This window comes from Danio rerio, chromosome 1, assembly GCF_052040795.2.
Source record: "Danio rerio strain M-AB ecotype USA chromosome 1, GRCz13ab, whole genome shotgun sequence".
Taxonomy (NCBI): Eukaryota; Metazoa; Chordata; class Actinopteri; order Cypriniformes; family Danionidae; genus Danio; species Danio rerio.
The window spans coordinates 56,707,500-56,723,232 of record NC_141021.1 but is presented as its reverse complement, the minus strand read 5'-3'; the positions used below and the strand labels follow the sequence as shown (position 1 = coordinate 56,723,232).

At 38.2% G+C, this 15,733-nt stretch overlaps 1 protein-coding gene across 2 annotated transcripts; it reads right to left on the bottom strand.

Annotated features, from left to right (window-relative positions):
- Positions 1-62: 62 nt before the first annotated feature.
- Positions 63-15,634, bottom strand: dcaf15 (DDB1 and CUL4 associated factor 15). Of its 2 annotated transcripts, none has more exons than XM_087238018.1 (13): positions 15,528-15,634; positions 11,641-11,738; positions 9,733-9,871; positions 8,631-8,737; positions 6,848-6,993; positions 6,551-6,709; positions 4,319-4,888; positions 3,060-3,151; positions 2,864-2,986; positions 2,658-2,740; positions 971-1,075; positions 774-889; positions 63-596 (listed from the first exon to the last, which is right to left on the bottom strand). In XM_087238018.1, exons 1-13 carry the CDS (start codon positions 15,621-15,623, stop codon positions 541-543), a joined length of 1,890 nt encoding a protein of 629 aa, XP_087094144.1. In that variant the 5' UTR covers positions 15,624-15,634; the 3' UTR covers positions 63-540. The 2 variants fall into 2 exon arrangements, with proteins under 2 accessions (XP_087094144.1, XP_087094145.1); XM_087238019.1 differs by lacking the exon at positions 15,528-15,634 and adding an exon at positions 14,132-14,172.
- Between the last annotated feature and the right edge of the window lie 99 nt (positions 15,635-15,733).

Sequence of the window (15,733 nt, the reverse complement as noted above, 5' to 3'; positions counted from 1 at the left end):
CATATACCCATAACCACTATTAACAAAAGCTTCGTATGACGGAATGAAAGTCACGAAACCAGTAAAGTGTTCAAGGAATATTTAATTTTATATAAAAAAAAAGTAAAGTAAAATAACGTTGCGAAAAACAATATCCTCATCCAGTCCAGCTTGCGAGGCCACGACCAGTAATAAAAAAAAAAAAAAAGGGGCGGGAGATATCGACAGTTTCTTATTGGCTGATGAGACGAGTGTAAACAAACATCCTAAAATTAATCAAGCAAACAAACCAACATAAAAACGAGACCCCCCTTAAAAAAAACATCTCCTGCTGCCCTTTCCAGCGTTGGGGCATTTGATCACAAAACGTTGAGAACGCAACATCAAAACGAGTGTGTAAAAGTAAAGAGTGCATGTTTAACGGAGACTGATGCGTCTGATGACATCATGTGTTTAATGATGACATCATTATCCCCGAGTGTCCAGAGTGGGACGGAGCACCATGCGTCAGTTTGGCCCAAACGTGTTTACCTGCAGCTCCCAGAATACCTTGCGATGAAATCACAGGACGATCCACGTGCCTCTGTCATTATCAGTCAACACCTGAAGAGAAGAGCCTGCGGGGAACACAAACACACAGTGAACTCTGGTGCTGGTTCTGGCGTAATAATCAAGAAACTCTGCTGCTGTATCATGGCTTCAGCAGGAGCAGTGAAATTACGCATCGCCTGAAAATCAGGTAACCATGGAGACACACGTTAGAGATGATTCTACCTGTGCATTAAAGTGCCCACCTTTATGCAGCGCCTCATTGGTCATGCGGTTGATGTAGCGTGAGCTGCTCTCCGGCACGAGCCACCGCATCACAGTATTCACACACGACTTCCTGTAGGAGCTCCACACACTTCCACTGGGAAACACACACACCAGAACGTCTGAATGCAGGTGAAACAGACGGGCAGCCCATCTCTATACGACTCAAGGTCATTACCTGGTCTGACCTTTGACCTCAGTGAGGTCGCCGACCCCAACTGTGTGACACGCGCCTGTGTTTAAATCCCAACTGACCTGCAGACTGGAGTGATACGACTTGGGCCTACAAGCAAACAAAGAGTTAACAAACACTGATGGGCTGTTATTATAGTGTGTGTGTGTGTGTGTGTGTGTGTGTGTGTGTGTGTGTGTGTGTGTGAGAGCATCTTTGAGTGTTTGTGCGTGTGTGTGTGTGATTGTGCATGACTGAGATTATATGCAAATAGTGTGTAGTGAATGCGTGAGTGTGTGCATGTGCGAACAAGATAGTTTGTGAATGGGTGAGTCAGTGGGTTTGTGTGTGTATATGAGTGAGGTTGTGTATGTGTGGGTAAATGAGTGTGTGTGAATAAGTGAGTTTGTGTAGGTGTGTGTGTGTGTGTGTGTTTGAGTTAATGAGTGTGAATTAGTGAGTTTGTGTGTGTGAATGAGTGAGGTTGTGTGTGTGAGTGAATGAGTGAGTGCATGTGAATGAGTGAGTTTTATATGTGTGGGTGAATGAGTGTAAGTGAAAGAGTTCATTTGTATAGGGGTGTGTGTGTGTGTGTGTGTGTGTTTGAGTTTATGAGTGTGAATGAGTGAGGATGTGTATGTGGGTGAATGAGTGCATGTGAAAGAGTAAGTTTGTGTAGATGTGTGTGTGTGTTTGAGTGAACGAGTGTGAATGAGTAAGGATGTGTATGTGTGTGATTGAGTGTACGTGTGAAAGAGTGAGTTTTGTGTAGGTGTGTGTGTGTTTGAGTGAATGAGTGTGAATGCGTGGATGAGTGTGAGTTTGTGTGTGTGAGTGAGTGAATTTATGTGTACATGAGTTTGTGTAAATGAATGAGTCAGTGGGTGCGTGTGCGAACAAGTACGTTTGTGTAGGTGTGAGTGAGTGTGTGTGAGAGTGAATGAGTGTGTGTGTGTGTGTGTGTGTGTGTGAATGAATAAATGAGTATGCGTGTGAGAAAGTTAGTGTGTGCGTGTGTGTCTGTCTGTGTAAGTAAATGAGGGTTTGTGTATGTGTGAGTTTATGTGTGTGTGAGTGTGTGAATGAATGAGTAAGTGTGCGTGTGAATGAGTCTGAATGAGTGAGTTTGTGTATGTGTGAGTGTGTGTGAAAGTGAGTTTGTGTGTGTGTGTGTGTGTGTGTGTGTGTGTGTTTAAATGAGTGAGTGTGTGAAAAAGTGAGTTTTTGTATGTGTCTGTGAATGAGTGAGTTTTTGTAGGTGTGTGTGTGTGTGTGTGTTTGAATGAATTAGTCTGTGTGTGTGTCTGTGTGAATGAGTGAGTGTGTGAACAAGTGAGTTTGTGTATGTGAGTGTGCTTTTTTGTATGTGTATGTGTGTGTGTGCGTTTTTGTGTGAATGAGTAAGTGTGCGTGTAAAAGAGTAATTTTGTGTGTGAAAATGAGTGACTGTGTGTGTGTGTGTGTGTATATATATATATGTCTTTATAAGTGAATGTGTATGTGTGCATGTTTGAAAAAAATAAGCAAGTTAGTGTGTGTGTGTATGTGTGTGTGTGTGAATAAGCGAATGTGTCTGTGTGCATGTGTGAATAAATAAGTGTGTGTGTGTCTGTTCATGTGTGAGTGTAAGTGTAAGTATAAGTGTGTGTGTGTGTGTGTGTGTGTGTGTGTGTGTGTGTGTGTGTGTGTGTACCTGCAGTGCTCGTCATCACAGTTAGAGAAGGCCAGCAGCAGCAGCCCGATGTTGATCACCACTATATTGGTCTCCGGGCAAACCTGTCGCCATAGTAACAACATGTAAATTAGAATGCTGTTCCACCTATAGAATGCAGCAGTCCAGCTCCAGCGTTCTCTCCTCAGCCAAACAGATGAAGCTGAAAACACAAACAGTGACGTTACCTCAAGAATGACCACGTCATAATCACTGAAGGAGCAGAACTGAGATCCCCATTCAGCGTCATTCCTGATCACCTCGTTTATCAGATACTCGAAATCCAGAGTCAGCTGCTCGATACACACAAACTGAAACACACACGCACACAAGTTTAAACACAACATCCATGTGATGTGGAGACGAATTAGGAGTCACACACACCTGACCACTGTACTGTCCTGTCACTAACTGTAAAGGTCGTCCCTTCAGATCGGTCACAGTAAAAGGAAGCTGGACTTTATCATCCTCCTCACCTAAAGACAACACATACACACACACACACACACACACACACACACACACACACACACACACACACACACACACACACACACACACACACACACACACACACACACACACGCAATTATAGACACTATACACAACAGAATCACGTGAATCAAAAATTCATTCAGCACACGATGTGTGGCTTGATTCCCAAACATATGACTCGCATGAATCAGTTCTTTTCAGTGAATCAATAACAAACGAAACAAGCGGTGTAGTCTGATTAAAAACACATGACTCTTATGAATCAGTTCTTTTTAGAAGCTCAAAAACATCAGACACAACCGGTGTAGTCTGAACAAAAACAAATGATTCTCATGAATCTGTTCTTTTTAATGAATCAGACATCAGACAAGCAGTGTAGACTGATTCAAAAACAGATTCCTTTTTTGAATCAATTCGCTTTAGTGAATCAAAAACATACAAAACAACCACAAAGTCTGATTCATAAACAAATGACTCTGTTCGCTGCAATTCTATTTGGTCAAATGAAAACATGAGACACAAGCAGGTCTGATTAAAAAATAAATGACTCTTACAAACCGGTTCCTTTTAATGAATCAAAAACATCAGACACAACCTATGCCATCTAATTCAAACTTCTTAGAATCAATTCTTTTTATTGAACAAAAATCATACGGAACAACCACTAATAGTCTGAATCAAAATCAGACACAACCAGGGTGATCTGATTCAAAAACAAATTCCTTTTTTGAATCAATTCGTTTTAGTGAATCAAAAACATACGGAAAAACCACTAATAGTCTGATTCACAAACAAATGACTCAATTCACCACAATTATATTTAGTGAATCAAAAACCTCAGACACAAGCGGTTTAGTCTGATTCACAAACAAATGACTCTTACGAATCAATTCTATTTAGTGAATTAAAAACATCAGACACAAGCGATGTAGTCTGATTCAAAAACAAATGACTCTTTTGAACCTGTTCTTTTTAATTAATCAAAGACCACCAGTGTCATCTGATTCAAACTTTTTAGAATCAATTCTTTTTGGTGAATCAAAAACATACTGAACAACCTCTCAAGTCTGATTCAAAAACAAATGACTCTTTCGAAGCGGCTCTTTTTCATGACAATATGAAGGAATGAAGAAAATTATATCCAGTACCGTTGGACTCCTCCACTGCGGTGGCCTGTGGGAGTCTGTATCGGAGCGTGGTGTAGTTGACATAAGCAGGCTCTGAGGATGACGAGGACGATGAGGGCTCCTGTTCGTGTGGAGACGGAGATGAGACTGAAGATGTGGATCTAGGAGACACGATTGCATTACACACACCGCTTTCAACCACTGAGCTCTGGTTTGGTTCTGATGAGGAAGACGAAGGTCCCGGGACTTCTCTGGGACTTTCTCTCGTGCGCTCTTCATCATGGAGTCGTCTCTGAGTGTCTGTTTCTTCTTTCTCTTTGGTTTTGCAGCGCTCGGGTTCCCTCGCTCCAGCCTGAGCTCTGCGGAAGATGTCAGCAGCAAACTCTCTGGCCCAAACGGCAGCCTGTGATTGGCTAGGGGAGAGCGGGGTCACGTGAGGCTTTGAGTGTCGGAGGTCAGGTGAGCCCTGAGACGAGGCTGATGAGGATGAGGATGGAGATGTGGGACCAGCAGGAGCAGAAGAGGAAGAAGAGGAAGGTTCTCTCTTTCTGTACAGTATCTGATTGTTTTGACTCTCCTGCTGGCCGTCTCCTAGAAACATTAAATGCATGAAAAATAAATATAGAAATAAAGAAATTATTTATGTATTTTTTTATTTATGTATAAAAAAATAAAATTAATATATTAAAGAAAAGGCATCCCTATTTGTTTAAATGATTAAAACAGGGTGAAAACAGAGGCAATACAATTACTTACAAACACTTTAGTAAAATAGTAAAAATATATGAAGACAAACACATATATATATATATATATATATATATATATATATATATATATATATATATATATATATATATATGTGTGTGTATCTCTCTCTCTCTCTCTCTCTCTCTCTCTCTCTCTCTCTATATATATATATATATATATATATATATATATATATATATATATATATATATATATATACACATACACTCACCGGCCACTTTATTAGGTACACCTTACTAGTACCGGGTTGGACCCCCTTTTGCCTTCAGAACTACAAGGTTCTACAAGGTACTGGAAATACTCCTCTGAGATTTTGCTCCATACTGACATGATAGCATCATGCAGATGCTGCAGATTTGTCGGCTGCACATCCATGATGCGAATCTCCCGTTCCACCACATCCACAGGTGGATTGAGATATGGTGACTGTGGAGGCTACTTGAGTTCAGTGAACTCATTGTCATGTTTAAGAAACCAGTCTGAGATGATTCCCGCTTTATGACATGGTGTGTTATCCTGCTGGAAGTAGCCATCAGAAGATGTGTACACTGTGGTCATTAAGGAATGGACATGGTCAGCAACAATACTCAGGTAGGCTGTGTCGTTGACACGATGTTCAATTGGTACTAATGAGCCCAAAGTGTGCCAAGAAAATCTCCCCCACAGACTCATCAGACCAGGCAGCGTTTCTCCAATCTTCTATTGTCCAATTTTGGTGAGCCTGTGTGAAATTTAGCCTCAGTTTCCTGTTCTTAGCTGACAGGAGTGGCACCCGGTGTGGTCTTCTGCTGCTGTAGCCCATCTGCCTCAAGGTTGGATGAGTTGTGTGTTCAGAGATGCTCTTCTGCAGACCTCGGTTGTAACGAGTTACTGTTGCCTTTATCTCAGCTGGAACCAGTCTGGCCATTCTCCTCTGACCTCTGGCACCAACAAGGCATCTGCGCCCACAGAACTGCCGCTCACTGGATGTTTTCTCTATTTCTGACCATTCTCTGTAAACCCTAAAGATGGTTGTGCGTGAAAATCCCAGTACATCAGCAGTTTCTGAAATACTCAGACCAGCTCATTTAAAAAAGTTTATAGTCACTTAAATCACCTTTCTTCTCCATTCTGATGCTCAGTTTGAACTGCAGCAGATCGTCTTAATTATGTCTACATGCCTAAATGCAGAGTTGCTGCCATGATGCTGATTAGAAGTTTGCGTTAACGAGCAGTTGGACAGGTGTACCTAATAAAATGGCCTGTAAATTTAAATAAATATCGGAATTTTTGAACATTCAATAACAAATTTTTCAGTGTCACACAATCCTTTAGAATGACTTATGATATGTTGATTTGATCAATGAAAAACATTTATTATTTATTAAACTTTTGTTATAATTAATACAGAATTAATTAGTAATACTGTAATAAATAAATTAGAGAAAAACTCATCATTATCGTCTATTATTAATAATCCATCAGTGACAGATGAAGCAGTACCTGTGCAGAGTGAGATGGCGCAGGCCACCAGAGAGTAGCTGGTGTTGAGCAGGATCACCTGGTCCTTCTTCAGCTGCAGCGCCGGCTGGAACGTTGGGAACGGATAAACCACTTGATATCGAGCGTTCAGCACATAACCGTGCTCCAAACACTCTCCACCTGCACACACCACAAGAGAAACACATTTAAAGGTATTTTTTGTGCAATGTTTTCTTGGCTTTTTAGAAAGCTGCATTGGAATTATAATTATTATCAAAAGTGCCATACAAATGAACTTGAATTGAGTTGAACGTGTACCTGTGCGTATGGTGGAGCTGGAGGCCACAGGACAGCACTGTTTACACGGCTGAGCGGGAGGCATGGAAGTGATGGTGATGTAAATGTCTCTGTTGTTCTCGTCACTCATCATCATGTTCATCAGGGCTGAACTGGAGCTGCGTGTGCTGACAGATCACAGAGAACATGTGTTTACATACCCAATGAACTCTGCAGTTATTGGTTAGCTGAGATACCATCAATCCTTTTAGCATTTCAGAAGCAGTTGTCTGAACTTCTATAGTGAAACACGTAAATAAATATATCTTCCCTTTTATTTGCTTCAATAAAAAAAATACAAATAGGACAAAATAAACACTGAGAAATTGATAGCAATACTCAGAAAAAAAACAGCCAGAAATACTATTGTAAACCATGTGACTGAATGTAGTTTTATTATCTTATATATTAACAATAATATTTATATATATTTTTCTCTTCCATTATCTTTTGAATCCACATATTAGTCTTTTTTTCTTTCTTATGTGTATTTGTATTTATCAGAATTCTAATTGTGTGGTGTTGTCTTATTATATATATATATGTATATATATTAGGGCTGTCAAAATCAGCGCGTTAACCCACGTGATTAATTTAAAAGATTTAACACGTAAAAAAATAAATAAATAAATAACGCAGTTGCAGTTTTTTTTTTTTATTCCTGTGTGGCCGACGTGTGTTCAGGGCCGGGGCGAGCATAGAGGCAACCTAGGCGGCCACCTTGGGCAGCAGAATGGCGAGCGAACCACCCGGTCTTCACTTTCATCCGCTACACCCACCCCTTCCCTCACGGTCCTGGCTTTCATCAGCAAACCGCTCACTTTCTCTTTCACGTTCGGGTTGAGGGCGGCGTGATTGCCGTTTGCCTAGATCACTAGTTTAGCTTGCTCCGGCCCTGCGTGTGTTTAACGTGCAAAGAAGTCTGGATAAGACTAAGGACGCGCTTTTAGAAGAAAGTTTTAGTATAAATCAATTAATGTCGCATCTTTAGGCTATTCTGCGTTTCCTCCAGAGTTTCATTTTTAATCTTTAGTCTTTAACTGCAGTTCAGCAGTTCACTCTCATTCAGGATGTCTTAATGGAATTTGATAACTCTGCATTTCGGGACTCGCGTGATCCTTTAAGGTAATCAAAAAAAAAAAAAGCTGTTTACATGGTAGACTCCTAATCAGTGTTATCTTAATCATAAAAGTGTTGGTGTCCATGTAAATGTAGTGAAAGTGGCAGATGAAGTCGCAAGCTGTCAAAGACAGCCCTATTCTCTGCCTCTACGCTGCTTCCATGAGCCCCCACATTTAAGTTAATTTAAGTTTGACGTCTTTCCCCCCTACACGCAACTTTTGTAAAGCGTCTGCTTCACGTTGCTGTGTCAAAATCCTTGCTTGTAAAAGACAGCCATACTTTAGAACACTTAAGCAAATTTTATTAACGCGATTGTGCATGTTGATGAATCTGAAGGGATCTTTTGTTTGTTATTAGCATGGATTGTTTTGAAATTCAAATGGCACTTACATGCCTGTGTTTTATTTCTGTAATAAATATGGCGTTTCGTGATTAATAATGATTAATTACATTAATTTTAATCATTTGACAGCCCTAGTATATATGTAGTATATAATCATTTTATTATTTTATTCACTGTTTATGTAATCTGCAATCTTTGACAATACTTGTCAAGTCATGGCAATAAAGCTCTTTTGAATTTAATTAAAAGAAGACATTTGCACAGAAAATCTGTATTTAAATGTATTTATTTAAATCTTACTTAAAGCCGAAGATGACCAGTTTGGAGTGGTCATTGTGCCACTCACACACGGTCAGATAGAGATCACTGTAGATATCCTCACCAGCAAACAAACGCACATGATGAACCTGAAAAACAGAGAAAAAAAATATATATGTACATTACAAAAAGAGGAGATATATATATATATAAGAAGAGAATATATATGAAGATATACAAAAGAGGATAAACAGTTAAAGTCAGCATTATTAGCCTCCCTAAATATTTTTCCCCCAATTTCTGTTTAACAGAGAGAAGTTTTTTTTTCAGCACATTTCTAAACATAATAGATTTAATAACTCATCTGTAAATACTGATTTATTTTATCTTTGCCATGATGACAGTAAATAATATTTGACTAGATATTTTTCAAGACACTTCTATACAGCTGAAAGTGACCTTTAAAGGCTTAACTAAGTTAATTAGGTTAACTAGGCAGGTTAGGGTAATAAGGAAAGTCATTGTATAATGATGGTTTGCTCTGTAGACTATCTGAAAAAATATATACCCTAAAGCGGCTAATAATATTGACCTTAAAATGTTTTAAAATTTTTTATAGATTTTATTCTAGCTGAAACAAAACAAATAAGACTTTCTCTAGAAGAAAAAATATTATCAGACATACTGTCAAAACTTCCTTGCTCTGTTAAACATCATTTGGGAAATATCTAAGAAAGAAAATACGATTCAAAGAGGAGGCTAATTATTCTGACTTCAACTGTATATACAGCAGATATTTGCAAGTCCGCTGATACTTACAGATACATTTTTATCTTTCATTAATAACCATCTGAATCAGCATGAAAAAGATACTGATTTACACCCTATTTGTTATTGCACATTTGAATTCATTTACCATTTTTTAAACCCATGCTCTATATTAATGCAAGATTTTATCAGTGCTTTTAGCAGTAAAATGCATCGCTCAAACAAACCCTTATCATTTAATTAACTTTTTCTTGACAGTCAAATTGCCATTTTAGCTTTTAAATGCCATTTACAATTACAAAGACACACAAAAACAGAGAAAGCCCTTTAAATTGAAATCCAACGCCCTGTTAGGCTCAGAGTTTGCCCATTTCACCTGTTTGAGGCGGCTGTGCAGGTTAAACTCCCACCAGTACAAGTGATAGGTGTAGAAGGAGAAGTCATCGTCCTCTCCGCAGTCGCTCGTGTAGGACAGAACATACCGGCCACACTTAGTGAAGCCCAAGAAGATGTGCCTGAGACAGCAGAAGAGACAGAACAATCACACACAGCCTTCACATCTCTCTGAGACAGAGAGAAATAGATGGATGGACAGACAAACAGACAGGCAGACAGATATAGATAGATAGATAGATAGATAGATAGATAGATAGATAGATAGATAGATAGATAGATAGATAGATAGATAGATAGCTAGATAGCTAGATAGATAGATAGATAGATAGATAGATAGATAGATAGATAGATAGATAGATAGATAGATAGATAGATAGATAGATAGTATGATTGCAAAAACAAAAGGCAAACACATACAGTGAACAACTGGTTTAAGTTTAAAACCCTCTTCTTAAGAAAACAGACAGACAGACGGACAGAGAGGCAGACGGACACTGCTATAGGTCTATGGACGGACAGATAGACGGAAATACAGACAGTCAAACAGAGAGACAAACAGACAGTCAGAAAAAGAGACAGACAGGGAGAAGGAGAGAGAGACGGTGAGACAGATGGGCAGACACAGATAGACAGATAGATGGACAGACAGTCAGAAAAAGACACAGATAGACGAACAGATGGACAGACAGAAAGAGAAGGACAGACAACTGGACAGACACAGATAAACAGATAAATGTACAGACAGAATGACCGACAGACAGACAGACGCAGAGATGGACAGACACTCAGAAAAAGAGACAAACAGACAGACGAACAGACAGAAAGAGACAGACAAACGAATGGACAGACAGTTAAACAGACAGACAGACAGACAGTTGGAGAGATGGACAGTCTGAAAAAGAGACAGACAGACAGACAGACAGAAAAATGGACAGAGATACAGATGGACAGACAAAAAAGAGACAGACAGATGGGCGAACAGATGAATGGACAGACACAGATAAACAGATAAATGTACAGACAGACGGACAGTCGGACTGACAGACATTTGAGGGAAAGAAAGAGAGGGACAGACAAATGGACAGACACAGATAAACCGATAAATGGACAGACGGACCAACAGTCAGACAGACAGTCTGACAGACGCAGAGATGGACAGACAGTCAGAAAAAGAGACAATCAGACAGACAGACAGACAGATGGACGAACAGATGGACAGACAGACAGAAAGAGAGAGACAGACGAAGGAACAGAAACAGATAAACAGACAGACAGACATTTGAGGGAAGGAAAGAGAGGGACAGACAAATGGACAGACAGAAAAACTGATAAATGTACAGACGGACCGACAGTCAGACAGACAGACGGACAGTCGCAGAGATGGACAGACAGTCAGAAAAAGAGACAATCAGACAGACAGTCAGACAGATGGACGAACAGATAGACAGACAGAAAGAGAGAGACAGAAGAATGGACAGACACAGATAAACAGACGGACAGACAGACAGACAGACAGACAGAGAATGGACAGACAGATGGACAGACAGACGGACAGACACCGAGATGGACAGACAGTCATAAAAAGAGAAAGACAGACAGACAGACAGACAGATGAACAGACAGACAGACAGACAGACAGACAGAAAGACAGAGACACAGATGGACGCATAGTTGGACGTACAGACAATTAGACAGACGGACAGACAGACATACAAACAGAAAATGAGAAAGACAGACAGAGAGAGAGAGAGAGAGAGAGAGAGAGAGCGAGAGAGAGAGAGACAGATGGACATACAGACAGAGAGAGATGAACGGACAGATGGACAGGCACAGGGAGAGACAGACAGACAGACGGACAGACAAACAGACAGTTGCATGTTCTCCTCACCCGGCTCTGAGAAACTCTTCACTGACGATGGTCTTCAGTGGAACACAAACACGTGGAGGAAGTTTCCGGAAGAGTCGCTGAGAGAGCTGGCCATTCAGCTGACAGACAGACAGACAGACAGACAGGCAGGCATTTCAATACATTCAATACACTTATACAATAACATTAGCCACAAATACACTTCAATCAGCTTTCAGACTGATTTTGGAGACAGGATTCGAGGGAAGAACTCTGCAATACAATGAACTGAAAAGCCTATTCTATAAGCCTATAGCTATAAGCCTATGTATAAGGCTCTATCAATTATACTGTGGTGCAGCACAGTACTCAATCGATGGTCAAACTTTTTCATCATTTGGATGAGCTCAATCTTACACTAAAGGTAGAAATGTGAGATAAAAGTTGCACGCTTGGAAGTACAGTTGTTTGCATTAAGCTTTTTATTTAGCAATATTTTATGTTGGTCCTGTAATTATTAGTTAGACTGGAGAAATATAATCACAAATGAATTGGCACACATGAGTATATATTTAAAATGTATTTTTCCTTTTTTAAAAGTCCTTTCCATTTTGGTCAATAAATATTAATTATATTATTATATACTAGTTATAATATACTATTAATTAATTGATTGAATTAACAGTAAACATGCTCTATAGCAGTGGTTCTCAAACTTTTTTCACCAAGTACCACCTTAGAAAAAAATCGTCTCTCCAAGTACCACCTTACGACGCTATTTTTTAACCAGTGTTAAAAAATAGCGTCGTAAGCCTAATTAAGCAGCTACAGGTGTGCACAGTTTTAAAACGATGCAGATTACTTCCTATTAGTAAGAATATGTATTATTGTCAGTCACTTTAAACATTTGAAATAGTCTGAACATTAACTGTGCTTGCAGATAAAAAAAAAAGTTTTAGTTAAAATGTGCTTTTAAAAGTTCATTAAAAAATGGCGCTGTTCTTAAAAAGTAAAAAGAAAACTGCTGTACTTAAATCTAAAGTATTCATAGTAGCCTATTCATCAAAAGCTGGAAATGTTGCTTGGACCTTATAAATATAGGCTATATGTCATATTCATACACTTTCAGACAAATCTTGAAATAAATGTTAAATGTACATGACAGGGTTCATACAGGCACAGCCTAATGAAAATCAATTCCAGCACCTATTTTTTTTTTTTCAAGACTGACATGCTATGTATTGAAGACCTGAAATGTATTCTCAGAAACCCATAAAACATTGCATAGGAATAGATACAAATAAAAACCATTAATAATAATATTTATTAATCATATATTAATAATATAATAAACCTGCACTAAGTGCTTGTGAAATCTTTTTTATACTCAAGTAAAAATACTATTACACTGCTAAAATAACAAAAACTTTAGTAAATAATACTAATATTAGGTAAAAGTACAAATTACTCTTTTAAAAAGTACTAGTTGGTTACTTTTGAATAAAAAAAAATCAGATTTTCAGTATGAAATCACTTTTTTTTAAGTGTAAACCTAATTTAATGGTTTGATTGCTTACATACCAAAGCTACATGTATAATTTGCACTAACAAAGGAAGTATAGTCAATTTTTCCTTTCATGACAATTAATCTTTTTCAATAGCACTGGTAAAACTACCAAATAATTTTTAAGGCCATAGAGACACTTTTTGCCCATTTTTTAAAATATATATTTTTAAGCTTTGAAAGGTTAAATTAAAGTATATGGTAAAAAAAGATTTAAATTTAGCCTTTTATTTACATATTTTACACTATTTTCTTTACAATATGGCAAATTTGTTTCTTAAATAGCTGTCCATCACATGTAGATTTTATTTTACACTTGATCTTAATCTAAAATAGAAACGTAAAAAAATACAAGTACACTGTCAATAAAAAAATAAAACAAATGACTTCATTTTACTTGAGGTATTTGAAATATGACGACACTACATTTATCAAAGCAGTGCTTTAAGAGCCTTATTGTAAATTGTGATAAATAAACAATAAGTAGGCTAACAATGGATTGCTTTGACCTGTAATGCTTTAGGACAGATCAGAATACAGCTAAATGTATAAATCACACAAATACCTCATCCAGAAACATTTCCAGCATAATTAATTTGTCGTAAAGAAATTAAAAATGTTCCACCTTTGCTAAAAGTAAGTTTCACTTCACAATACAGCCAAATAAGAAGACCATTAGCATTGTCATCGTTCATGCATCAATCTATTTCTAAATATTTGATAACTTTGAATACTTTTGACTAAATTTAGTTAAGGAGCAAAGATAAATAATGTCTACTTTAATAGTGAACAGATCGCTATTGTATTCTATCTGAGCACAAACGCGATCATGAGAGCACTTGCAGTTCATTTGAAAAAAGCCTATTTAAGAGCTCACATATCTGTTTTAGCGATTTGCGTACATGAATGCGCTCTTGTGTTAAAATAAAGCACTCGCCGCATTTGCAGAAATGAGTAATTGCGCAATACCTTCATTCCCGCGCCGCCATTCAGAATGTATTTAGAGGAGTGACAGGTCAGAGGCGAGTCGACTGGCTGTCGGAGAGCGAAGCGTGTATGAAGATCATCAAATAGGCAGGAAATATGTCCGCGGTTTAATTACTCTGCTAGACATCTCTGTAGTGAAAACATCCAAGAAGCATTATTCCAACAAAACTTTTGTTTTTAAGTTGTTTTTTCTGTCTCTGCAACACAGAAAGCCTTTGTCCCGCCCTTACGTTTCACGCAACTAGACAAGGTCGACTGTGATTGGCCACTTTTCATGTCAGTCAAATCACGCTTCAGAATCAATTCTTAAACTTCGGAAACTGATTTTCAGCAGCTTATGACACAATGCACTAAAATAAACACTCTAAGCACAACGTTGTGATCGTACGCTTCACAAAACAGCCAATGCTGATCACATCAATGTTATATTACGCATTAAAGGATTAAAAGTGATAATTGTTTCTTTCATTATTCAGCGATTCCTCCGCGTACCACTAGGAGGAAGCCCGCGTACCACTAGTGGTACGCGTACCACAGTTTGAGAACCACTGCTCTATAGTGATATATACAGTCATGAGGAGGATATGAGACGACTTATTGTGATATTGAGGTAAAGTTTTTATATTCGCACATTCGTTCATTTAACCGTCTCTATATTGTTTACCTCGCTGATTTAAATATTCGGTCAGAATTAGCATGTAAACATGACTGCAAAACAACATTCGCACTAATTGACTGTAAACAATGCTGTACTTTGATCATTATAGGCTGCTAATATGATTTCCCTATTTAGAATTTGCAAAGAATACATTTCTGAAATTATATTATTAAGGAGAATGTCTGAATATCTAAATATAAAACCAACTTTACCTCTACTATTGTGATATGATGTTTGTCAGCTCTATTCAAGGGTGTTTCTTAGTAAATATCACGTCCATGACATTTAGGACAATCAGTTTAAAAACATGTTTGCACTAGTCAACATAACTGAAGCATGTTTAACATTCAGAATATGCATGTTAGTATTAAACGAGATGGCATTTAGCACTGACAGCGCTATTTCATTTGTAAGATAATACTAATTCAATGACATTGATCTTGACAGATTTGTTAACATGACAACTATGTTACTCTCTTGTCATTATTATTGACCTAAAACAAACACATACTTTAAATAAACGAGTAGTTTTTACAGATACATGTTTAAAATGTGCTTATATACAAATGGTAAACTCTGAAAGACACATAAAGGCGTTTAATGAGGCTCCAGCTAAAATGCTAATAACACACACACAATATTATGTACGTTACGCTATTGTGAAAAGACATTTGACGCTATAAATGTAATTTGCAGCTTGGATTCCCTCGGTGTGCCTACCCGTCCGCGCGTCAGCAGTTTAATGATGTGCTCTTTGTGTTTTTTCTGCTGTTTTTGTTTGTTGTCATCTTTCACAGATTTCGAGCTGGGCGCCATTTTTGATTTTTGCCAGCTCTTTGGATTTGCCCCCAGTCCAGCCCGAGCAGCTTACCGATTGGCCTCGCTATTTCCTAGGAGAGATTTGATTGGTCAACAGTGTTGTCAAT

Excerpts from the sequence above, each read along its gene's own strand:
- dcaf15 (XM_087238018.1), bottom strand. The coding sequence starts at position 15,623 with ATGGCGCCCAGCTCGAAATCTGTGAAAGATGACAACAAACAAAAACAG. Across the intron at positions 6,994-8,630 it reads CTGGTCATCTTCGGCTTTAA|CACACGCAGCTCCAGTTCAG; the intron begins GTAAGATTTAAA and ends GTGATCTGTCAG. Across the intron at positions 890-970 it reads GAGGTCAAAGGTCAGACCAG|TGGAAGTGTGTGGAGCTCCT; the intron begins GTAATGACCTTG and ends TGTGTTTCCCAG.